Source organism: Symphodus melops (genome assembly GCF_947650265.1).
Source record: "Symphodus melops genome assembly, chromosome: 16".
NCBI lineage: Eukaryota > Metazoa > Chordata > Actinopteri > Labriformes > Labridae > Symphodus > Symphodus melops.
In genome coordinates, this window is record NC_136706.1 from 8046935 (window position 1) to 8073279 (window position 26345).

Below are 26345 nucleotides of genomic sequence, written 5' to 3' on the forward strand. Positions count from 1 at the left end.
TGCACAGTCTTGCATACTGTATGTTTTGGACCGGCACATTGCCAGTTCGTTCAATGCAAGTCAGACAGAATGCCTGACTTTCCTAATAACCTGTCCTATGAAATAGAGCTGCACAGTTTTTACGTACAAATTAAAGTACAAAAATGTGCAACAAGCGGCCTTCTGCAAAAAAAAAAAAAAAAAAAAAAGACCAACAGTATCAGGTACAACCGTACAATAAGTCTTGAAAAAGCTGATCACAGCATTTTTGGGGTGGCCAGTGAGATTTCCTGGGGGGCACACGCAACACCTTGCAACCCTTCAGGACACACCCCTCTGTGAGCAATGTTTTTGAACAACAATTCTCCCCCTTCTCATATTTTACAGTCAAATGTACCACTCATCAAGTATCTTTGCTGTGGGAACTGGAAAAATAGGTTATTTTTCTAGAGTTAAGTTCAAAACTTTACCTGCAACCTACTATGTGACTATGACTTGAAGTGATAATAATAACCACACAGCACAGAGCACATACTGGCATGGCAAACAAATACCCGATGTCAACACTGTCAGCTTCTTGTTCTTCCCTTCTCCCAAATCCATTAAAAAGTCCCCATTTCTTTCCCACCTGATTTCATACAGGACATATTAATCTGCAATGTTGTACACCATTGGTGAGTAGAGAGAAGAAAAAGAAATGGGAGTGGTGAGAGGAGAGAGATCACAGCAGGTCGAAGACATGAGAAATTGTTTGTTGACAGCCAACTGAGCCACATAAAAACCTCCCAATTGAATCTGAGAGCAAAATGTATTGGTTTCTTTGTTCATCGACCTAGTGAGCCCTCTTCAGTGTATGAAGTCTTTTTTTTTTTTGTTCCATTCTCCAAATGTCAAAGTATTGAAGACCTACATCTTGTCATGCCACCAAACTCCTTCTTTGCACAAGTGTATTTCAGGAAAAGATGCATCAATGACTCTGCCCTAAATACACTTCACTCACTTTACACTGGAGCTGTACACGAAGGAGGCTACTGTCTCATTATCTGCCCAAATAAACCTAGATTTGCTGTTGTGAAAATGTGAATTGATTCCCCTATTTGGCTATATATTTATAAGTGGTTGGTATCTCTTTGGTTTTATTGGATACAGGAAATGTGTAGAGGATGGAAAACAACTTTCTCAATCAGCTGTTTTTTTTGTGAGCTAACATGATTCAACATGAACTCAATTTGTGCAGAAGTTTGATTCTTTTAGTTTCTACACAAGAGCAGTTTTCATCATGTCGTTTTCTGTTTTTTACTTTCTTTTTCACATTACTAAAAGGCATTAGTTTTCCTACTTTAATACTCAGTCAATATTGTATGCTGTTTAATTTAAGAAGCAATGTTAAGCCACATCTGGAAAACTAGTGACTATTCCCCCTGAGTGGATGTGTGTTAAATCATTTTCAAGAAGAAGAGTAAACTCCAGCTCAGACTGAAGCCAGTGATCTATTTTTCCTACCTTCTCCATTAGTTATCGGACCCATCCTCCCTAAATGAATTCTTGTATAATAAATGATGCAACTACTGTGACTAGTATTTGCATAATTTAGCCAGAAACATGTTTCAAAAACTGGATTTCTTTTTATGATCTGAGAACAGTCCCAGCAGAACAGTCCCTTGTTTTGGGCTTCATATTCTTAACATGGGCTGGCACAAGGTAATGGCATAAAGGAAATACACCTAGTCTCCAGTTTTTGAATATTTGAATCAAAATCTAATGACTTTTAAAAACATTTTTTTATATCAGTCATTTAAGTCTGACTAAACTCAACTACAACTTTTTGGTTATAAAGTCGTATAATTACTAAACATGAATGCTTTAGCATTAAAAACACCATTTCTGACAGACTCTGAAAAACCAACATAATTCTGATGGAAGATTGCGTGATACAGTCTTTTACACTTTCAGGCAGTCAGAATGTAGTGTTTGAGTATTTGGGCAACATTTTAAGCTTTTATAATAAGAATTTCAGTACATTGCTAACACGCACAGTGGCTCTAAAGCAGAATTGCAAAAGACTCCAAAACTATTTAAAAGCACAAACCAATAGCAGAGCCAATAAGTTATTCATTTAAGTGAATAATTTACCCTGTCCTTGTTTTTCTCCTCTTGAATGACATAAAGGTGGGGGGGGGCTCTCATGCTGTGTCTAGATGAAGTAATTAATGCTGTTAATTTGTGCCAGCCTTGACTGTTGTTTAGGTCCTGTACCACACGGGTCTCATTGACCCTGTCTCGCTACAGGGGGAACACCAGAGAGTGGAGGAGAAGTCCACAGCTTCAAAGTTGACACTCTGGGATCCTGAAAATAGAACACAGCTACTGTATGTGAGCAAAGGAGGGGGAAAAGTGCAGGACCATATGCGCTTCCTTCTGGCCGTGAAACAAGACGATCTAATTAAATCAAGCACTAAGTTTTACATGAGCGAGACAAAGCTTCTCCTGCTGGGAGAAGGTTCAAAGTCATATTGTTAGCTATTCCTTTTTGGCACATAGTTCACATCATCAGTTCAGGGCCAGATTTTCTTAATGCAATCTAATGTTTAAAGTTCTCATCCATCTTCACAGACCTTCAGTGAAGAAAATTATGTATTAGGCTATTCCTTTGTCCAAATGGCAAACTTTGACCCAAGTAAAGCTACTTTAAGTCCACATTAGACTTCTGAACATAGAATTCTGTTCAATTTTTCAAGCAACCTTAAGTGTCTAAAGATTTAGTGATAATTCGAATGTATGCAATTTTATTCTCTAAAATCTTCTGCTATACTGAGTATTATTTAGTATAGGTAAGGCTTGGAAATGTATGAAAACAATGGGAAAGGGGAAAGTCTGCAAAACAATTAGGATAAAGTAGACAGTTACTATTTAGAGTTATCATAGTGTTAGCATACTCTGTAACTCTTCACTTAGAGTTACTGTTGTTGACATTGATAATGTATTTATAAAAACTATTACTGTTTATACTAACAAACCATTTTAGCATTGTGTTCGAGGTATAATACAGAATTTTTTCATCAAATATCAAAAATAATACAAAATGGACTAAACCTATGCTATGTATATTTTGTTTTGGCTCACATTATCTAAAATATTTCCAGTAGTCATTAAAGCCAGAGAAATCCCCAATTTTGTAGTTTTAACAGGACTTGTCATGGAAACAGAGGGTGTGACATGAAAGACTGCTACATAAGGAAGTGGGAATGATACTGAAAGCTGGTGTATGGTTGTTGTATTTGCTGTTTTGATTAAAACGTATTGTAAATTACACTTGGATGCATTAGCTCGTTGGTCATATATTATATTTTCATTCTCATGCCCGTTTCACCCGTTCGTCTTGACTACTGTCAAGAATAATGGAATAGAATGCCTTTGATGTCATTATACAAATTGTACAACGAGATTAATTGGCTTCACCTTTAAGTGTTCACAGCTAAAAACGAAAACAACAAGAAGAATATAAAAAGTGACTCAAACATATATAAAATATATAGATTTACACGTTTGCTTAAAAGTTTTGGAACAGGGGCATCTGAGCTAACCTGTGATTACCAGGATTCCTGTGTACGCTAACAGCTAACAATACTGAGAACGACAAAGCATTTTGTTGCTCACCCATGACAAGTTCAACTGGATAAGATGGCAGGGCTTCTTCGTCCTCCTCTGATTCAGAACCAGACATCGGAAACATACTTGCCACACCTTCACAATAATGGTCGAAAAGGCAAAATTATTTTTTTGTACTAGCTATGAACACTTTTTTTTTTTTTTTTTTACTATTTCAAGTGGTTAGCAATGTTTTCATTCTGAAAACATCTAAGGTCTTTTTTTTTTGCCTGTGAGAATCTCCTTTCTTGAGGGTTTAAATTTAACTACATCCCAGATGTTTGTATCCCTCAAGACGACAAGACTAATTCATTCTCAGCATGCTAACGATAGCTGACACTTATTTGAATATTATTCTAAAAATGAACCAAACTCATGTGTTATTTACCTGCATATCTTGTGGGAAAACATCACCGGCTGGGTGCGATGTATTTACACATCAAACATCCCTCACTACTTCCTCATCACTGCTTTTCTTTTTTTTGAGCCTTCGAGTTCTTCTCTGATACTCTTCTATCTGTCTCATCTCCTCTCAAAGGACTGTCTTATATATGATTATAATCTTACTAATTACATAATCCTTATTTAAAAAAGGCCATACTTTATACTCCGTTACATTTGTTATACATGCTTCACTGATAACAGATTATCAATGCAAGGTTGTAAAAACTACATATTAGACATAGCAGCTTCAGCAGAAATAGCTATAGCTAATAATGCTATAATCTTGATTTTTTTTTGAAGGTAAGCTAATGAGCAAACATTAGTAAAAGAAGTAAAACAGTGAAGCCTTCAGTGGCTCATTTGAAGTCTCTGCACACACACACAGGTGTTGTCACTTAGCTGATTAGACCTCTCAGCACAGTGTGGGGGTGTGTACAGACTGCATTTGATTGACATCTGCTCCACTCTACTGGCAGGTATGATGCACCTTTGAGTTTCTTTTTTTTTTTTTTTTTTCATTTCAATAAAATTGTGTGTATGTGTGTGTGTTAAGTGGTTGGGGGTCAATATCCTCAGAGAAACAAGCATGGGTTCACCTAATGTCAGCCTGTAAAAAGGGCTCCAATCAGTCAGGATGACTGAAACACTTGTGTGGGCTAGCAGGTGCTTTGAACAACTCTAGAAGACACGTCCATCATAATCAAAGCCTCCCTGTAATCTGGCAGTACAAAAACTATCTTCTTTTGATTTGAATGCCTTTCACACGTTTATTTTTTAGATTTGTGTTCTCCCAGCTCCAGGGAGGTTAAAATGACTGTTAAAACACCCACACCATAGGAGAATCTGTTAAGCTAATCTTTGGAACATTAGACAGTCGGGCCTTTGCTGACTTTTGTGGGAAGGCAGAATCGGGCCCAAACTTGGCCCGATTACCTTGTAGTATGCAACCAACTTTAGAAGGGTTGCCAAGTTGTTTTTTAAAATCTCTTCAAAGATCTCTGAACCGTACATCTGACTTTTTTTCGAGTTTTAGAACTGACAAAATATCATGAATCCAGCGTGACTGAGTCGGAGGGGTTTGCTGATTTCCAATTAAGCAGGATAAGCCTGCGGGCTAATAATTTTGTGAATGCTATCAAATCTGATTGGTGTCTTGATATCCCACTGTTGCTAGGGACAACTTCCAAAGGCACACTTTGTCCTATGTATACCTTGTCAGCAAACAAAGTTGATGAATTCCGTCTGATAACCGATTTGCTTTCAGTCATATAAATTACAACCAATGTTTGAATCAATTTGTTGCCCGTTGTGCTTCTGTTTGATGAAAACACGTCTCTTATAAATTAAATTTCCTTGGAGCCATCAGTAAATTGTGCTGTGCGTCTTTATTTTGGCTGTTAGCTTTGAGAGCCTAACATCCATCAAGTATATTAAATTACAATTTGTTTAGCAAGGAGTGCCATCATACTTTGGTCCTTTGTAGTCAGAGATAAAGGCTGCTAAAAACGTTTTTGTGTTGGTTTGAGAAAAGAGACAAAAGCATATAATGTTTTTAAAACTTCCAATTTTGATCCCATAATAATGAGGCTCAAAAGACGATTAGCAGACCTGCAAGGACATGTAAAATTGAGCTTTGTAATGCTCAAAGGATAGATCTGATCACATTAGAGAACCAGAATCTTAAACTTCAGTCGCTCTTTAATCTCAAAGTCTATTAGAGTGGAAAAGCCTGTTATTAATATTACTCTGATATGACACTCCCTGAGTTGTAACACAATCTCCTTCTCTCCACTATCTGATTCATATGTAAGTAGGTCAGTGGTGCTGGGGCCAAGCAATGAATGGGCTCTGTTAGCCACAGTCTCAAGGCAATTACACATTAACTCAGGGCTCTGTCCCAATTTTCCCTTTTAAATGTGTGCCACTTGACCCTCTAGCTCTTCTCCAACCAGTCCTGACCGCATATTAAAGACACTTTCAAACGTGTTTCATATGAAAATAGTCAATGAGAATGTAACGTTAAAAAAGTTAAAAAGGAGTGGTATAATGGATGGAAGGAAACAAGGACTTATGAATTGAAAGTAAGTTATAGCAAGAAACAGTTATCATTAATAGTCGAAATGACGTGTGTTTAGATCTTCAGCTCCCTCTGGTTATAACACAAAACAGTAATGGATCAATACTACTATAGCAGCAATATTCCATGTTCCTTTTCTAGTTTGACTCCTAAGCTTATACTGAATTTTCTCCAAACACCCTTGTTATATACTTGTGAAAAAGTCAAAATGTTCTGCAAAGTTTCCTGCTGACTGCAGAGAATGTTTGTACTTACAGTCTCATAATGTTCTGCTATAGCTTTACTCTCTTATCGTAAGCCTCTGAAACCCTGCCTGGAAAAACCATCACAGCCATCGTACTTTAAGCCGACTGTAATATCACACATTACAGTAAAGATTAATTTTGCCTGGAGTATAGTTTAGAGTACAGTTTAACAAGCATCAGCGCATGCTCAGACAGACATTGACATAAAATAAAAAACACATTATTGCACTGAAATGCAGTGATGGTATTTTAATCTATTTTGAGAACTACACTTGATTTAAACAACTTACTTTAGCCATCAGACTTGTTCTTTGATAGATTGAAGTTCAATTTACTTTAAACAAATTCTTTTGAAAGCTACATATGTTAGATACTCTTAATTAATCTCAAGACTTCACCACTAATTCCGAACTTTATTGACTGTTGGGGCCCTTGACATGTTAACTGTTATATTCCATACACAAAAAAAAGCTAATGATAGCACTTGTATAAAATTATTTGGAATTTTGTACTTTCCAAGAAATGATATCTATGTAGCTAATGTTAATTTTAGCTAGCTAGCTAGCTAATGACTGTCATGACAAAGAAAATTAATGCTAATGTCAGCTGTTGTGACGAAGCCATTGGCACCTTATGAGTTGTCAAAGTCTCCCCAACTAATTTTTATTCCGTTTTCTTTTCAGTTACTTTTTGCGTTTGTGGCATTTGCTATCCTGGTAAAGCAGTAGCCCATTGACTATTTGACCATTGTTAGAAACAATTAAAAGCTAGGAAGGAAAGGGTTGGAGCAGCTGCACTTAATGCATATATTCCTACTTGCATGTATTTCTGCAGAACAAGCACTTAAAGGATAAAAAATGACACAGCAGTAGAATTTTGAGTGCAGAACTTTGACTTATCATGAAAACATTTTTACATCTCAGCTATTGCTACATTTTTGTACTTCATAGTTTATCCTCCAGGTGTTCCCACATAGCAGCCCAGTCTTACCTTAGCCTTTGGTGAAAGATTTGCTCAACTGTTTCCCAAGTTTCCCATAGGCCTACTTCTTTCTGCGAGCACATCAGCATGCCCCAGAGTGGTTTTCTTACAAAACCTCCCAACACATCAATGAGCTGCTCTTCTCAAATGTTTCACAAGCTTCTTACACTTGGGTGCTTTTTTTTAATCCTCTGAAACATCACCTGTTGCTATAATTGGTTGGAGCTAAAGCCCTTCTTGCTTTTTTGTTACCTTAACCCACTTTGATGCCCCACTTATCAACCCTGCATCGAAGTAGTTCTGCTTAGATGAGGAATTAGCTTCTTTTTTTTGCTTCAGTTTCTGCATTGCTCACCAGGATGCTGTCTCAGTAGAATCCGCACTCTAATCTGATCGTCCTCAATCCATCCTGTAGTAACTGCATTAAATATTGATCATGGTATCATGGGGAACTTTTTCTCTTGTTTTGCTGTGCGAGGCTAACTTTGTGGTAAGTAACGCTGTGCGAGATTTTTTGCTAATGAGATGCTTTAAGTGCTGAACATCTTCTCAACATCAATTTGATCAAAGCTTAAATATTGCTATTGAAATAAGTGGTGCATCAGAATGTAAAAAAAAAAAATATTCTAATGATCACGACGGAGGGTTCTCATTTAATGCTTCGATGTGGTGGAGATTTTATACATAGAATGCATGTATTTTCAGACTTAAAACTATGAACTGCAGTATGTGTTGAAAAATTAGCTTGAAGGGATGAAAATAAATACATTAGCTGTCCCAAAATGCACATCTAGAAACAGGATATACTGGAGACATCAGCAGGAAACAATCCATTATGGAAAGCAGGTCCAATCGTGAGACGTAGAACTTCTTCTTTCCAGTGGAATATCTGTGGAGCAATAATTATTTGACACAATTACAACAGACTATGTGGGTCATTTCTGTAGGCTCACCTGTTTCCCACTTCTACAGACATGCACTCATTCATTAAAATAGTTCAGAAATGAACTTTAACACACATTCTTACACACAAAAAGCTGAAAAGCTGTAAAAGGATTTAGCCAAATGCATGTTGTAAGGCTGCATTAAAATGAAACATTTCTGTCGAGTATGTGGTGGAAAGAAAAAGCATGTGGTAAATAAATGACCTTTTGACTTTGTTTTCCTGTGTGCATGTAAAGAGGCTGTCTCTTACACTTACACTATGGTGTCATTTAACGTTTATTTTTTATTTTAAATAATACAATAAATATACTACAAACGAACATTGGCTTTGGTAGAGTTACACGTTCATCACTTTTCTCTCCACTTCACAACAGCGGACATGACCTTTGAAGAACTGACGTATCCCAATGAAGGAAAAGGTGAGTTGGAGATCCTTAACTCTACACATTAGTTATAACAAGAGAAAAAAACTTTACAATTTCATGCATACAGATAGGTTTTAATGCTTCAAAAGACATACAAGAGTGGATGGCCACAGTAAACTCAAATTTATTGACATAAAAACCAATATAACTTCTATCTTCTTATCCTTACACAGGTTTGACAAGACTGTGAAAACAAACAAAACAGACAGACAAATTGTAATCTACAAAAAAAAAAAAAAAAAAAAAAAAAAAAAAAGGCAGCATCACTGCTGGTTCTGGAAATTTACAAAAAAATGTTCTTTTCTTGAGAGCAAAGTTTTTTTTAAATTTGGGTGTACTGCATTACAATGAAAAATAAAGCCAAAGATCTACAAGCATATTGAGTTACTTTAACAGAAATGGTTCAAGTCACATATTGAAGATTGAAAAAAAAAAAAAAAAAAAAGTAAATATAAAAAAAAAAAAGAAAAACCTACGTATGAAAAGCTTTAAAGTTCTGTGGTAGATACTAGTGGTCATAAGCATAGAGAGTGCATAGTTTGAACAAAGAGCATAATTACAATAAGGGCAAAAGAAATAGCGATTTCTTTGATACTGCATGAGCTACCTCTTTAGTCTGCCTAATTAAGTGGCCTGCTACTACTGTTTAAATCAAAAAATATTATTTCAAGTTGTTTCCCATACAAAAACGTTGATTTCAAGCCATCATAGCTCATAAAGCTAAAAAATATAAAAAACCTTTGGTGGAGGGCTTTAATACCAAAACAAGGGGACATAACCCTTTGGCCCAATCCCAACATGTCCCGTTCCCTACTCCCATCACCTTTGTTGTGGTACAGATGACCCAAAAGCAAGAGTAAAAATTCAGCATTTTTGCACACTGATATGCAAAAGCCAACATCGGATTATCCTGACGTTACTCCAACATTTTGTAACAGTTTCTTTACTGTGCGGCCCACTGAAGCAGGGGCTTAACAAACGCCACCATGCTGTACTGATGGGATATGTCGAAGAATGGCATGCAAACCGCTGAACATAAAATCAAACAAAAAAAGAATGGATGCAGCAAAGAATCCACCTGTGTCCAAACATGGTGGTTGAAAGAGTCAATAAGGCTGGGTGGGAGGGGAGGGTGAATTCTGGTGATGGAATATTATCACCAAAAAAATCCTTTCATTCATACAACATGTAGAAAAATACATAGCACCACAGAAGTGAGAATATAGCACCTAGGTTTCTGATTTCTTTGTGTTTGTCATTCAAATGTGACATCATCTCTCATTGCATAGTCAGATAGATGAGTACTGGAGGGGGGGAATTAAGAAAAGAAGCTGTTAATTAAGTTAATGACATTGCCACCAAAGTAGGTGTTCTGTTCAGAGGGCATAAAAGGAGGAATGTAGTATTTTATTATGCAAATCAAACTGTCACATAATATCACAGAGCCTGTTTCCGTCTTTTATTTCCATTCTGCTCTTAAATTACAACATAATGTGCTCCACAACTGCAACAAGACAAGATTCCCCAATCGTTTGTTTTTCTAATTTACAAGTCCAATTTCCTCACTTTCCGTTTAATTCTTTTGTTTTTATTTTTTTTTTTATGTCATCCCCGTTTCCATCATCTCCTACATCACAATTGATAAAGTCACATGCATGTTTTGAAGCCAGAAAAGCAATAAACATTACCAGGAAAAAAAAATATACAGAATGTACTTACAAACATAAAAATTATTTATATATATTTATATATATAAGATCCATTCCAAGAGAATGGGGTGGACAATTATGCACAAACAAAGCTCCCGTAGTGAATGAGCAAACAAAGCAACAAAACGAAAAGTGGAAGAAGCCAGGGAAATGAGAGAAAACATGAAAACTCTAAAGAAGAAAAAAAAAAAAGAGAGCCAAATCAGATGGAGTCCGTGGCAAATGCTGCGACCGTCTGGTACGGCTGCAGCTCTCAGGGTCGCCTTCGTTGATTGGGTGAAAAAAACCAACCATAATCAAGTGATGACATGGGGGGCTTACAGATCTGTGCATGCGTTGGAGTTGTGTAAGAGGCAGGATCTGACATCCAGTTTCAAAACTTGCATGTGATGGAGAAGGCACACTGAGGTTCCAAGGTTATTTTTCCTCTATTCCTATAAAATTTCTATGTATTCTCAACTTGATTTCAATTAACTCATACTTGTTGCTTTATGGAAAAAAGTAACTCTTTTTATTTATTTTTTACAAATGTCCTATTCTTTTTTCACTTTGTTTTATTTTTTTTCTGAGAAAACAAATATATGCTTTAATTTTTTCTCCATTTGCACAGTAAACAGTCTTTAGCCCATGAAGCAAACAGGGCCCACTTCGAATCCAAACTTCTGCGTGGAGCCGCCAAAGTCGTTGAACATGATGTCCACAAATGGCACCTGCTCCACCTTTGGTGTGTTGATCTCAAGTACTGTCTTTTCATAGCCCTTTTTCAACTGTCAGAGACAGAAAACACACAGCAGGAGGAGAGTTAGTGTGTTCAAATATTCTTCAGATATAATGACATCACACAGTTTTGCTTTGCTTTTATGACAGAGCCACTTCAAAGACAAGAGGGACTTAAATCTCTGACAGCATTTCATCATTCATAGAACCCTGGGAATTGCCAACACAAACATCTCTTTGACTTACCGCACAGCCATCGACCAGGGCGCGGATGTAGGGGTTGTTATCATAAGACATCTCCTCATCATTGGAGCCCAGGAAGCGGATGGCCTTGTCGTAGTTGTCCTGATCCTGGTTGTGCCAGGCCACCGACTGGTAGCAGTTGTAGGTCATGTTCTGTCTGGCTGCCGCGCTCAGCAACCGCAAGAAGGTCATCTGGACAACACCGATGGGGTTTCCTTCCGCATCCACGTAAGAGAGCTGCAGGAAAGATGGAGTTGAGCATCAAAAATGTAACAGCAATAGGAGGGACCCTTGGAGTGCACAGAGAGAGAATCCTAAAAAGATTTAGAACACGCTATAATCTCGACACTGCGGTGTGTGTCCCTTGGGAGCTATCTTGATTTAATTTATGACTTTTAATTTGCTTTACTGCTGTGTTCAGCGTGTGGGGCGTGTTTCTTATTGACAATAGAGTTGGAATAAGGAGGTGTCATCCAAGGACACACAGTTAATATACTGCAATGCTCTAGGAGAGCAAAAAGAAAACATTGTTTTTATTTTTTTTGCTTGTGCCTGGATACCACAGGACAGCACATTAGTCTGATCACTAAAGGGACATGCATGGATATATTATATATTTGTTACTGTAAAAAAAAAAGATATCAGGTTGTATTCTTTTTGGACTATTTTCACCTGTGGATTAAAACAATATTTATCAATACTCGATTAAAAACTTACAACATAATCCTGTATGGAGGATTAAACAACGACACCCATCACACAATGTCAATGAAATACTGCTTGGGGTGGGTCTTTTCATAGTTTAGGATTTGTTAACACTAAATAATCATAATTTTTTTCTGGCATCAAGTTCTAGTGTTTAGAAAAAAAAAAGGAAAAAAAAAGGTTTCAGTTCACTGTGGTGCGGTTGGGGGACACATTATTTCTTGGTGCCTTGCCTTGAAGCTGTACTAATGTGCGAGGCTTAATGTGGAAAATTCTTCCTTCAAAGTACAAAAATAAGCATAGCGAAACACCTCATTCAAATCTTGATTATGTAATTATGTAAAATGCATATCCAATATTAGAAAATTATGGCAAGTACATGAGAAGGTAATTACCTCATAGGAAATGTGTTGCAGTAATGATATGCTAATTGCCTCGTAATTAACCGAGAATTAACTGAGAATTTTGGAGCTTTTTGAGCTCATCACAGAAAAGCTGAGATTGATCCCATTGAGCTGATTGTATCGCCTTGCCTGATAACACAGCATGTTTGGAACCGATCCCATTAATGTCCCTAAGTGACTGATCTGCATACCAACCATCAGGAATCCATTAGATCCACATGGTTCGCTTCGTCTTTCAGACAAACGGGACTTACTGAGGGAAGAGCGCATGCAGCATCCATGCAGCAAGAGACTTGATGCATCCGTATCTCGACTTGCTCTTGCACATAAGCGACTGTTCTCGCACACATACACATGCAAATACAAACCCAGAGCGTCGACACTCACATTTGACATCAGCGTCATTTTTCTCCCATCTTTTTATGCACCAACTGAGAGCTCATGACTGTTTCAGACAGCAATTGAATTGCAAGATAAACATAATTAAGACTGTTTGTCAATGAGTGTCAGCACTGTGGCTCAAAGTATTCCGATGCTTTCATCCTCAGTGTCAGAGTGGCTTCATGCTTTTTGTCTTTCTCACCCCGCCACCACTCTTAACACTCCACACCCCCTCACTACCCCGCTCAGCGTGTGGATCCAGCCCGACATCGCCAGAGACACATTACCTCTTCATCATCACAGCCGCAAGTCAACAGTGACTGAGTACCCAGAAGCCCCTGGGTGCTGACTGAGTGCCTGACCTGGTCTGACTCAGAGCTGCTCCGCTGGATCTCAGTAGTGTTTTAAGGGAGATACTGGGAATGAGTGTGCGGCTGAATGGCTGCGGCACAGAGAGGGAATGACTCTTTTTCTCCTCCCCCCAAGTAATGAATGAATAACCTGCTGAGGAAACTAAAAAAAAAAATCTTATGTTTGAGGAAGAGAAGTGCAAAGTGATGCGTTCACTCTCAGATGTTTTGTTTTTTTTGCCTGTACTATTAAATCCACTATGTATTGTTATGCTGCTGCGTCTGAGTCATTCAAGTATCAAGGCACACAGTCACTCTCAGGAGATGCTCTCTTAATGTGGCAGAGGAGTGGATATACAGCCAAGAATTTAAACAGTGAAAGAGCAGCACACAGTTTTCTATTTGTTCAACTCCATCAGGTTTAAAATATATCGTTTCACTGCATTGTAAATCGTGCCTGTACCGTCCCCACACCTCTCCTCCATTTCCTTCTAAGAGCATCACCTGTTTTGTTTTTCGACTGAAAGTGAGTTCAGCTCGTGCTCAATCATGCACTCCAACCAACAAGCAAGGTGCCACTGCATGTACATACTTTGAAAGGGCAGAACCATGCAGAGCCATGAAGGCAACCCAGAGTCCAGGCCTCAACCAGGATTCTGAGCACTTCAGGCAGGACCACTTACCAGTGAACCTCTCTTGTAGTGACTATACCATGTGCCTGGCGAGTCTTTCGGCCATTTTGCCATTTTGCTCTGTAAAATATAAAAGGCATTCAGGGAAGGGAAAAGGATTTTGGAAAAGTCGGGCTTACCAGTTTACCACGTTTGAATTCACTGAACCAGGAGCCGGGATTCTCCTTAACCCAGGATGTGAGCCTAGCCTGGGGGCATACATCAACAGAGAGGCAGAGGTGGAAAAAAACAGTTAAAGCAACAGATCTAACAGAAACACATCCCCTCTCCCCTGTTTCACCTTTCTCCTCTATTTCTTGAGGACTATTCCAGACCTGAAAAGTACTTAACTACGCCAATCGGTCCTGGGCAGAAAATTTTAGCGAGCCATTATGCCATTTTGTACAGTACAAACTGTAGCTGGCAGCTAATTGCTGCTGAAAAATTCATGAGTACACAGTGATTAATTAAGAAATGATCGCCTGCGAGGAGCTCTTCTACTGCGGCCTCTATCCCTGCTGTTCAGTGTTAGTGCTGTGCAGCCATGGTGTACTGACTTTGTTATGCCATTAAAGGCTGTGAATTGGCCAACAGGGCACAGCTGCAATGATCTCCGCTATGACAATGATGAATTTCGCCATAATTAGATAGCGGGGTTTGATATGGAACTGTCATCAATAGCTTAATGCGCTAATGAATGATGGGCCGGAGACCACATATCACTGGGAGATGGCATACATTAGACCCATGCTGCCTTGAAGGTGACCTTCAGTTGTTTTCACAGGATTGGAGGGGAGGAAGGAATATATATCCTTGCTACTAACTTTTCTAGAATCCTTGATAGCGTGTCAGGCTATGTGATTGTGTGCAATTCGTGGGCTGTATAACTATGTGCTCTTGTAATAGAAATGCCAACCTAAACGCATGTGGGAGTGTTTGCAGTCTTGTTCCAGAGATTGCCATCCCAGCCTTCTTTTTTTTTTTTTTTTTTAACCCCCTGACACAAATTAGAGCAGCCCATCAGCAACACGCTATAAAAAGTCTGCTTCATTATTCCTAGCTTAAGCAAACTCCTGCTCCTCTGAGGCCTGGTGAGTGGGATCATTAAAGTGGCTGTAGCACTGTGCTATTACACAAGCCCTGGCTTGTCATAGAAAGTGTTCCCAATGTTTCACCACTGTGCTACCTACACACTCGTGTTTAACAAAGCAAAAATCTTCTCAGCGCACCAGTCACCTGCCAAAGGCTGAACAGATAATAAAGTCCTAAATGGTCTTGCATCTAAAAATGCCACTGAAACAATATGGACCAATTAGAGTGAATGCATGTGATTTCCTCCCTGCAGTTACAAACTGTGAGACCTTAAATGAAGTTAGGGATGTTTGTCAGAATGTTTTCAAAGGAACACATCGACACACAAAACACAAGTAAATAATGAGGTCCGTACTTTGTGGGGTCCATATACTAAAAAGCATTCTGTCTTTGTGGGGTCACTTGTACTCACAAACTGGACCTCAAATCCTTGTCGGTATTTAAACAAACACTTAACATCACAAACAGTTTTTACTACTTTTTTAGGGGGGGATTATTGACACTTAAACTTACATACATAATATACCATTTTGTCTACTTTGGGGGGGTGGGGGTGGGTCACACTTGCAAAAATCGGTACATCAATCTTTGAGGGATGACACAGTTGCTCATGCAAACTGTGTTTTATTGCTCTGTGAGGATTTTTACTGACACACACACACACAGATTTTTCAGTCTTTGTTGAATGCAGGAGAGCCTGTTAAGTCATCTCCCACGCTTTCTTGGTAGAAGCACATAAGGTAATCTCATGGAGGCTAATTAAACGGGTGCATGTGGAGGTACAATAGAGTAACTCTTGAGATGTCAAGTTATTCATACATCGCTTATTCCCAGAAGAGAGGAAAAAAAAGACAATCTGACTTATCGTCTGCATTTTGGCTAGTTTACTGGCAATCAAAATCGAAAACCTTTTTCATACAACATTATCTTACTATGACTCCCAACCTTTCCGAATGCTCAACGTCACCTGTGTGTTAATGAAAATGTTTTCTGTGTACAGTACATGGTCACTTACCCCTTCAGACTTCTTGTCTGGGTAGATGCAGCTCTCTCCACCTGCTGTGAAGTTGCAGTAAACCTTGAAGGAGTCCCGGGAGCAGCCCTGGTTTGGATCGATCCAGTACTCACCTGAAGACATGAAGAGAGAAAACACAAAGAGACAGAGAGAGAGAGAGAAATGATGGCACATCGATGATTTGAAGTCTATAATGTCCTCCTCAAGGTTAAGGTAATGTCTCACATTGTATTGCAGAGCTTAGAGCATAGTTCTTGTGTCTTTGCCATACATCTGTGTTATGCTTATATAAAATGATGAGACAAAGTCCTTTATTCGTGCCAAGGGCAACATGACATATCTTGTGTGAAACATTACAGCATGTTGTTGTTGTTTTGTATTTTGGTTAATTCAGCTTCAAACACTGTAATTGTTGCAATTCTAGATGAAACTGTTCGACTGCCAATTTATTAATTTCATGACAAAATAACATAGGAGGGACCAAAAGTTTAAATTTTAGCTGAATATATTTTAAAATTTTAAAAATGAAATCCCCTTTTGTAATTGTTTACCTGTGTGTATCCTGGACTATCTGCAGTGTGTGTGTGTGTGTGTGTGTGTGTGTGTGTGTGTGTGTGTGTGTGTGTGTGTGTGTGTGTCAGGACAGTAACTACTATAAAACATTCACCTAATGCCATGTTTCATACAAATTGTAATACAAACCATCGGGGAAATCAGCGTGGCAGAGTTGCAGGTCCTTGCAGGTTCGAGCCGGGTTGGCCTGTGTTCCCAGCGGGTGCTTCATCTGCTCGATCTCGAGCTTCAAGGAGTTTAGAGAACCAAAGATTTCCTCCATGCCGTCATCATAATCCTTGTAGTTGGCATCCACGGCTGCTTCGTCCATCATCTGGCTGGCATCGATGTTTCTTCGAGATCTGCCCTTCATGGAAGCCTGGATGGGGAGTGGGTGGATCACATCTCCTGGAGGGCCCTGTTGTGTGGAGATGAGAGATGGAAAGACAGATACAAATCAGGAATTAGGGTGGGAATCATGTAATTGTTAACAGAATAAAGAGGAAAACGTGTCACGCTAAGGATGAGATAAGAATGCATGCCTATGTAACTTACTGGAGGTCCTGGAGGTCCAGTTATACCAGTCTCTCCCTTTGGTCCAGTTTGACCCTGAGCAGAACAAATGAAAACAACGTTATTATCTAAAACACAGATTTCATTGTCACAGTCGTATTCTTGTTTCTGTTTATTTGACTTTTGGTAACAATTGAACTTCTGTTCAGAAGTGTAGCTTTCAGAGAAGCACTTACCGATGATCCTTTAGCTCCTTTGGGACCAGCAGGACCCTAAAGACACAACAAGGACCAAGCAATCAATATTGGCTCAGACATTACACACTATTCAGTAACACATATTGATCAACGTCGTCTTACTGGCAATCCAGGAGGGCCGAGGGGACCAAGAGGACCTGTAGGACCAGCAATACCCTGGAGGAGGAAAATGGAAGGAGAGTGAATTTGATTACTTGTTTGGTTCAATCAGAAGAAGCATTGTTTTTTTTCATGCTACAGTATTGACAAAAGCTTCATTTTGGCTGTTCTAAATCTTTATAAAAGACAAAGATTATCGATAACTTTCAGTAGGAGGATTATTGGCAGAAATAGCTCTGCTCTCCCATGACTCACTCAACACAGTCTGTGTGAGCATGTGTAGGCCTTATTCACGATGACTCCATGGGAGTTTTGTTTACTTACATTGTCGCCCTTGGAACCGTGTGATCCGGGAGGACCAGGAAGACCTCTGTCACCCTTTTCTCCCTGTTCACCTGGGGGTCCGATGAGACCGATAAGACCTGGATGTCCCTGGGGGTAAGAGAACAAAGCACATACACATATATTATCAATACATCACTCAATAATGCACCATTATAAACATTAGCAGTATAATACATCTATCTGGCAGGCCCTCTAATGATTAGGGTAATGATTTGATGGCTTGAGGCTAATAACTGATCTAATCAACCTGTCAGGAAATGGAGCCATTAGTCTTATTATTATTGTGGTTTGATGCAGAAGTGACTCACCTTTTCTCCTTTGATACCAGAGTCTCCTTTCAAACCTGCTAAACCCATAGGACCCTGTGAGATGGATTTAAGGAAACCGTTGAAGAAGGATTTTTATTAGACCCTTACAGTATGTTAAAGACCTCAACTCAAAGGCATATTCTACTCACCATAGGTCCTGGGGGTCCATCAGGGCCTGAAGGACCTGGGAGACCTTGCTCTCCCTGCATGGTTAAACAAAAATAATTTTTTAACCAAAGCTTGTTTAATATTATGACGGACTATTAAAAGCCATCTATGTGCACTTGCATTTAAGACTACAGAACATAACTCGACTGTGATTAATTTGTGTAAATTGTGGAGAAACACTCTACTCACAACTGGGCCGGGAATACCCCTGAGACCTTCAGAACCGGGCTTGCCAGGTGATCCCTGAGGGCCGACAGGACCGGTCTTTCCTTGGGGACCTTCCAAGCCAGACTCTCCCTTTCAAACAAAACAGAAAACACAAACAAATTGGTTGTGTGATATTTTTTTTGCCCGTAACCTGATTCACTTTGATTCAAAGTGAGAAGAAAATCTGCACTTGTTGGATATGTTACCTTGGCTCCCTTCTCTCCTTGTCTTCCCTCAGGTCCTGCTAGTCCAGGGGGGCCCTGTTTAAAAGGAAGTAATGTCAGAGAAATTAATATTGTAGCTAAAAAGACAGAATGCTGAACATTTTGTCAAACAAGGACAAGACTTACTCTCTTTCCTGGTGGTCCAGAGGGACCTGACTCTCCAGTGGGTCCAGGGGAACCCTAGTTCAAAAATCAAACAGTAATCGTTTTAGAATTTTAATTGGAAATCTATATAAATTAATTCACACTTAGAAATGACACAAAATGGTATGGTAAAGTAATGTGTAGTTTGTGACACTCACAGGTTGACCAGCCTCTCCATCATCTCCCTTATCACCAGGTGGACCATCTAAACCCTTCATAAGAATTTGACAGATTCTCAGTTATGCACCAAACAAAAAAGCCAAAGAATATGGTCCCTTAAATTCTCATTCACAGCTTATTTTATGAGTGAAGCAATACATACAGATGGACCGGTCTCTCCAGGGGGACCAGGGTCACCTGGGAAACCACTTGGGCCCTGAAAATCAACGAGAGTTGCATTACTTCTTTTTGCGGACAAGATTTAAAGTTCAAGGTGACTGCTTTAGAACTCTTCTGATTTATAAGACACGATATATTTCAGGAAGTTAATGGTGGAATATAACTAACAGGACTGCCTTTGGGACCGTCATCTCCAGCGGGACCCTTAGGGCCAGGAGGTCCAGCTGCACCAGCAGGGCCAGACTCTCCCTTTTCTCCTCGCTCTCCTCTTGATCCCTGGAATGAATAGCAGTTTGTTTAGCTATGTTGTATAAGCAATACTAGAAGATAACAGACTGAAAAACACAGATTTGTAACTGTGTCATATATTATGGTCATTGTAGATTAACTCATTTGTAATCCAGCTCATGAACTTTTCCTTCTTTCTTCCAACTTATTCATGTTAAAATGGATGACAGAGACTCAGATAACTTACTGGTGGGCCAACTTCTCCCTGAAGACCTGGTTCTCCTGTTTCACCAGCGTCTCCCTGTTAAGAGAGAGGAAAAGGGTTAGAGAGGCTTATATGAACAGAAAGCTGATTTGTTGAGCCAACATGCTTCTAAAAGTTCAATCATTTACAGCAGCCCTCACTGTCCCGGTGCCCTTGTCGCCCAAATTGCGATAGAAAGAGATGACACAAGAGGTTTCAATCCATCAAGTGTGGACAGATTGGGTGACTGGAGTACTGGAGGGCGCTGACCTCGCTGTTCTTCCTGGACCATTCACATATATCTTGTCCTCTTCCTCATGCCTTATTGGATAGTTGCCCGTGTCGACTCACCTTTACACCGGGCACTATCGTTATTCACTGTCACATAAGACAACAGTCGTCCCTGCTGAGGTTTGGAGCTGATGCAGTCTGCCACACTAGCTTCAGGGGGAATGTGCAATGTTTTGGGTACCAGAAGTCAATCAATAGCACCAAATGACGAGCTGCGTGGTGATGTGTTATGATGAGCATATCCAGACTCTCTGTAGAATGAACAAAAAGCTCTGCATTGTAAGCTGCTGCTCTAAATTAGTGACTGGCTGCCTTCCAAACTCTCTCTTGTTGCCGTTGAGAAATCCACTCTAAGCAGTTGGTACGCCTGTTTAAAAGCATGACTGATCCTTCTGTATTAGCAGCGTACTCCTCTGCTCTAAACGCAGTGTTGCATCCGAGAAATTATGCACAGGCCCTATGACAACCTGTTCATGTTCCCCCACAAGGGTATGCTGGGAAAATTCTGCTGAGACCGAAGAAAGCAAGAGCATGACAGACAGCTGCTCATCATAGAAATACAAGGGTTGTGTTTACAGAAAAAAAAAAAAAGCCTGAGCTCAGTTGCTTGCTGGCTCCCTGTGCTGGCTAATAAAGTGCCAGATCAGCTAAAGAGTGATTAGGGCCAAAAGAGCACTGTGTTTGTTTGCACGGTAAAAGGACAAGCCATCCTATGGGAGATTTTAAGGGAGCAAAAGGTGATTCTATTGACTGAACCAGATAAAGCAAATCACACTATCAATAGAGCCGGTTGCAATGAGAAGGATACCCAGCACTGCAGCTTGGTTGCTACAAAAGCTACATAATAAAAACAGCAGCAACAAATAAAACAGAAGCTGATTTTAATAATACATTTATCATCGTAGGATTGCGAGAACAGGACCTTCGAGCATTTATTTACACTCCCTGCACCAAGCTACAGCACTGCCGAGGATGGCAGCCTGTCCATTAGATGTGCTGTGCATCTGTTACTTTGCGACAAGAAAAAATGATCGCGTCACATTTTAAAAGGGTATCATACTGTACAAATAGGCACGGGAAATATTAACAGAGGCAAAAGCCTTGTAAAGAGGCATCATTCAGCATCTTTACCGCAGGGCAATCAAACAAACTGCAAGCACACTGAATCTGCCAAATGGATAAAAAGTGAATCCCAGCCTTTCTTACAGAGACGTTTCAATCATAAGTATGCACTCGATCAGGTGCAGAAATAGTCAGAGGTACATTATATCAGGCCCCCTTGGGGACTTCTTCTTGGGTTTTCTGTCTCTATGGTAGAAATTGCAAACTCTTTACTTTAAATGTGTACATCTTGGATATATCTATCTATATCTGCATTGTGCATCTGGAACAAAAAGCTGAAGCACAACAAAAACACCTGAACATTCAAGGAACGCACGTCAGCATGTGGAGTCGGCTCACATTATGCCCATCACTATTCTACTAAGTATGATTTGGCAGCAGTTCCAAAACAGGTTTGTAATGTTGTAACCATGTTTTAGGGGGACTATTTTTTTGTCGTATTTACATATCAAGGAATAATTCTGGTGGGCAGTGATATTAATGCTGTTGCACTGCAGAATTGAAAACAGAACAAAACACCTTTTTGTTTGCTTAAGTGACAGAAGATTTACTTAGTTTTTTGAAGTATATGATTGGTAATTATCAACAGTAAAGAGGCACAAAAAAAGTGTAACTGAAAGGAAGTTAATGTGTGAATTTCATTCATAATGAGGATCAATATTTTGCACTAAAAGACATCTAAATCGTTTTTTGCCGCCTGAACTGCCTAAAGACAACCTCACCTACACAACATTGCCCAACTCAGTGCTGAACATTGTTTTACCTTTTCTCCAACAGCACCAGGGTTTCCAATACCACCAGGAGGTCCCTGAGGACCGTCAGCTCCTGGGGGTCCTGAGGGGCCTCTAGGACCAGGGGGACCAGGTGGACCCTTCAAAGAAGAAAGAATAAAGTATCATCAGCGAAGAAATGACTCCTGCAAAACTGCTTTTCACGTCATTTAAAGCCCTTATTCAAAGTACAAAACAGTATCAAGCACTTACCATTTGGCCGACATCTCCAGTTTCACCTTTCTCACCAGGAGGTCCAGGCAGACCCTGAGGAGTATGCAGACGGTTAAATCATACTGTCCCCTGTGTTTCTCATTCGTACCATTAACTTCTTTTTCAATCAGTTTTTTGCAGATCGCACCTGCAGCCCAACTGGGCCTGGGGGTCCAGGGAATCCCCTCGATCCTTCATCTCCCTTCTGGCCAAACAGACCCTGCTGCCCTCTGGGACCAGGCTCACCATCTGCGCCCTGTATCAGTCACAACCAGAAGGAAAAAAACAGTTGATTATTCTCTTGGTTCAATAGCTACAGTAGATAAGGAATGTTGTGAGGTCATCAACCAATGCAGCAAACTAGAGACGTACAGCAGGACCAGGTGCTCCAACAGGGCCTTGAGGACCAGTAGGACCAGGTGGACCCTATTGAGGAGAAGGAAAAACAAAGAGGTGTTTGCTTTAATTCCCTTTAAAACCCATAAATCCAAAGGAAAATATGACAAGGCGTAAGATTTAAGGTATTGTAATTATATATTTTAAGTGCTGAGAACTTACATGCTCTCCTTTGTCACCCTTGCTTCCTTTCTGTCCTGATTCTCCGAGCTCTCCCTGGGAAACAAAGAAAGACACAATTTAAAATAATACACTAGTGATAGGCAGAAAAAAATGTGAACTGAATAATGTCTCCAGAGAGAGAAAACCCCCCTGACATTAGAAGTAGATTCAAATCTGAACGAAATCATATCCTGTGTCTTTTCAGAAAAACACTTTCACAGAGATCTGTTCATTAGTGTTTCAATTACATCCCTCCTTTTCTGACAAAACGATGAAAAACATAATTCACCCCTGAAGGCTCACGATGAGTCACTGGCGCTACTCGCCGACCAAACAGAACAGATAATAAGTCCCCATCTCAGCCTGTTTGCACCAGCATTCCCACAGTGAGGAACCTTGCCCCTTTTCTTTCAAAGCTGTGGGACTTTAGATAAATAATGTTAATAACTGCCAGAGGCATTTACTATTTGGTTTGAGTCAGACAAAGCTCTTTTGTGAGGCAGTATTAGTGTTTTAAATAAAGGCCTAGGGTTGTATACTTTTCTGTGGACAGGACTAATAATACTAAAAGAAAGAGTCTGAATGTGTGTACACGTTGGCTTTTTATCTACATGTCAAATACCCCTCTATATTCAAAGGGGCCGCCTGCACAGTAGGGAATATAGTAAGTCCTGTTAAGGAGTGAGGCATTCTTCAAAGCATAAAAGATTATTCTTTGAGTATCTTTGTAGCTGATCTTTCCGCAAATGTTTTCAGTTTGGATGAGGAGTTGTTCCAGCCTCAGAATACTAAAGGGTCACTTTCACACATTCTGTCACTGACACAAAGTACTTTCTTCTTCTCCCTCTCCTCCGCCTGTTTATGTGGAAGAGTACAAAGCTGAAACAAGGTAGGTTCACCTTTTAAAGATCTGTTGATCGATGCAAACTCTGTCAGACAAATTCCCCTCTGAGCGTTTAAGGTCACAGGGAGAGAGAGTAGAGGATATCTGCCTCAGATCTCTTCTGCAAAGTTTAGAGTCTTTGTAGGGTGGTTAAGTGTGCATGTTCTGTGTAACGATGTGTGTTGTGTGTTATCCAAAGAGCTTAACGATTGAAAACTTCAAAGCACATTTAAGAATTTAATTATATTTCTCTTTGTTTTAACAAGAAGAAAACAAATCACCTTGTCACCGTCCTCTCCAGGTGGTCCAGGAGGTCCTCCAGGTCCTGGCAAGCCCACCGGTCCCTGAATACCGTCTCTACCAGCAGGGCCTTGAGGTCCTTTCTCTCCCTTTAACGAAAAACAACACCAGAGTGTCAGCCTTGCTCTGTCTTATTACCATTTTCTCAATTTTAACAACTTCCTCTGAAATTTGATTGTCTTACCGGTCCACCTTTCTCTCCAGCAGGGCCAGGGGGTCCCTGAGGGCCAGGACGACCAGGGAGACCTGTGGGTCCGGCAGGGCCAGCAGGACCACGCTCACCAGGAGAACCCTGCACCACATTGAATTTGATTTAATGAATAGTTTTAAACATCAAGCCTATCAAAAATAAGCCTTAATGCAGAACAAAAGAAGCAAACTGTGCCTATCAACATATCATGTAAAAGCCTTTAACGACTATGGGTGGGATATTTACGGTAAAAACAATTTCCAGAGATGGAAAAAGAAAACAGAATATCAGAGTGAGGGAATAAAAGTGACATTCTGGTGATACAGATGCAGTAAATTGTACTCACAGCAGGACCAGGTGGGCCGTGAGGACCCTCATTCCCTTTCAGACCATGAGCACCCTGTAGTTCAGAAAAAAATGAAGGCTTTAGAAAACAAACACATCTGTTGGAGAAGCACACTTCCTGCCTTACACTAGACTCGCTATCTTCAAACAGGCTCAGCATGAGGTGGAAAACCTCCTATAGTTCTCAAAGTGGAGGCTGGGGGCAGATGAGGATAGCTAGTTTTTTTGTTTTGTTTTGTTTTTTACCAGAAATGTCCTTTCCATAACAAATAATCAGGTCTACAGCATAATGTATGTATCCTAGGGTTAAACAAAAAGCTGTTTCTGCCTTCTCACAAAAATATGCAGGAAGAAAATAACATTAATTGCATAACAACCAGAGCATGACTTTGTCAAGTTGGAATAAAACGTTCAAAATTTCAAAAAAATCAACAGCCTGGAGCACACTGTTCCTGTTTTGAAGCCCACTTGGGGATCTTTATATCATGTCTGACTGTTGAAGTTCACCACAGTTGATTTAATTGCCCAGAACTATTATGCAATAAGCAAGCTGTGAGAGATATTGAATGTGTGTGATGTTATTGTACTGAACAGAAGGCAATTCTTACCACAGGGCCAGGCAGTCCTCTCTCACCAGGGAATCCTCTTGGCCCCGGAGGACCATCTTTACCTGCTGGGCCAGCGGGACCGGGGTCACCCTGTTGGTCAAATAAAAAAACATTTAAATTCTGGATAGGAACGAGTAAAACTAAAGTTATTATATATTGTTTTAAGCTAATTGGGCGCTAAATGTATGACATTTTTAATAGAGCACCTTAGCTCCTTCTTTCCCAGCAGCTCCAGGTAGACCCTGCTCTCCAGGTGGGCCTGGGGGTCCAGGGTGGCCTCGATCTCCCATTGGTCCAGTCTCACCTGTTGGTCCCTATAATCGCAACGAGAGAAAAGGCAACAATAAAATCACACTAGAGGATCAATCCAAGTCGCAGAGGAGGTGTGAAGACAAGAAACTACATCAGAGGAACGCTGTGAGCAGAATCAGCAATTTGATACAAAGAAGATGTTACAATTTCTCCAGCTTTTGCAAAACATGGCGCTGAGAAGCTGAGCATTTGCTGTGTGGGAGGCTTACTAGTCATTAAGGCCACATACAGCTCTGCAATCATCAGTGCTCTCAGCTGGCATTAGCACAGCGGCTTGGAGGGAAGGTCTGTGAAACTACTATGCATAATGGATGAAGAGCCCATTGCTAATATGAAAGTATAAACAACACTTAAGTCATGGCTCGTGATATAGGAACAAGGACAAATCCATTCTTTACTTGGAAACATTATGACGGAAGTGCTCCTATCTTATATCTCATCTTTGTTAATGCACAAAACAGTCCAACTTTTTTAACAGAATCAATTGTCAAAGGACACTTTAACTAATTCTATATACATTATAAGTGAGAAACAGTGCAAGAGGGTCCATGACTGTGACTCACCTGAGGTCCAACAACACCAGGAGGACCAGGTGGTCCAGTCTTTCCTTGGAAACCCTGTGAATAACAGAAGAAAAAAATCCCATAACTGTCATACAAACTGCTCTGTGTAATACTGTTAAGGAGCTAAGTAATGTGACTCATCGACTCACAGTCTCTCCTCTCTGTCCAGGATGTCCAGGCAGTCCGTCTTTTCCTGCAGGGCCCTGAGAAATACATAGAAATTAGAGTGGATAAGAATTTAGGTGGACAGAATAATAAAGTAAAGCTACTGGCTTTATATATAGACACCTAGATAAAACTTACAGGAGGGCCTTTTGGTCCTGGGAAACCTGTTGGTCCCTGAGGCCCTGGAAGACCCTGTAACAAACAACAAATGAATCCTGGTCAAAAATCTCTGCAAACAAAACATGAAGACAACTTGATAATACAGTATTGTAATGGCACATACCCTCTCACCAGGAGGTCCAGGTGGGCCATCATTTCCTGAGTTACCCTGAAGAAACAAATGAAGGGAGTTAATGGTGTCCTTTT

General features: G+C 40.0%; 1 protein-coding gene across 4 annotated transcripts in view; it reads right to left on the bottom strand.

Moving 5' to 3' along the window:
• Positions 1-8698: 8698 nt before the first annotated feature.
• The window catches only part of col5a1 (procollagen, type V, alpha 1), a 74242-nt gene continuing 56595 nt past the window's right edge, over positions 8699-26345 (bottom strand). For 3 of the 4 annotated variants that reach the window (XM_079364228.1, XM_079364226.1, XM_079364229.1), the window contains 32 exons: positions 26263-26307; positions 26118-26171; positions 25964-26017; positions 25815-25868; positions 25146-25253; positions 24940-25029; positions 24333-24386; positions 23981-24088; positions 23778-23885; positions 22614-22667; positions 22428-22481; positions 22204-22311; positions 22056-22109; positions 21836-21943; positions 19663-19716; positions 19356-19463; positions 19171-19224; positions 19007-19060; positions 18831-18884; positions 18687-18740; positions 18463-18570; positions 18255-18308; positions 18106-18159; positions 17777-17884; positions 17456-17509; positions 17333-17368; positions 17139-17192; positions 16734-17001; positions 16032-16144; positions 14065-14133; positions 11417-11650; positions 8699-11220 (listed from right to left, as the gene is read on the bottom strand). In XM_079364228.1, the coding sequence (XP_079220354.1) occupies positions 11074-11220; positions 11417-11650; positions 14065-14133; positions 16032-16144; positions 16734-17001; positions 17139-17192; positions 17333-17368; positions 17456-17509; positions 17777-17884; positions 18106-18159; positions 18255-18308; positions 18463-18570; positions 18687-18740; positions 18831-18884; positions 19007-19060; positions 19171-19224; positions 19356-19463; positions 19663-19716; positions 21836-21943; positions 22056-22109; positions 22204-22311; positions 22428-22481; positions 22614-22667; positions 23778-23885; positions 23981-24088; positions 24333-24386; positions 24940-25029; positions 25146-25253; positions 25815-25868; positions 25964-26017; positions 26118-26171; positions 26263-26307 (2730 nt within the window). In that variant the 3' untranslated portion in view covers positions 8699-11073. Of the gene's footprint in view, positions 11221-11416; positions 11651-13936; positions 14006-14064; positions 14134-16031; positions 16145-16733; positions 17002-17138; positions 17193-17332; positions 17369-17455; positions 17510-17776; positions 17885-18105; positions 18160-18254; positions 18309-18462; positions 18571-18686; positions 18741-18830; positions 18885-19006; positions 19061-19170; positions 19225-19355; positions 19464-19662; positions 19717-21835; positions 21944-22055; positions 22110-22203; positions 22312-22427; positions 22482-22613; positions 22668-23777; positions 23886-23980; positions 24089-24332; positions 24387-24939; positions 25030-25145; positions 25254-25814; positions 25869-25963; positions 26018-26117; positions 26172-26262; positions 26308-26345 lie in introns of all 4 variants that reach the window. The other variant, XM_079364227.1, reaches the window with a different exon arrangement.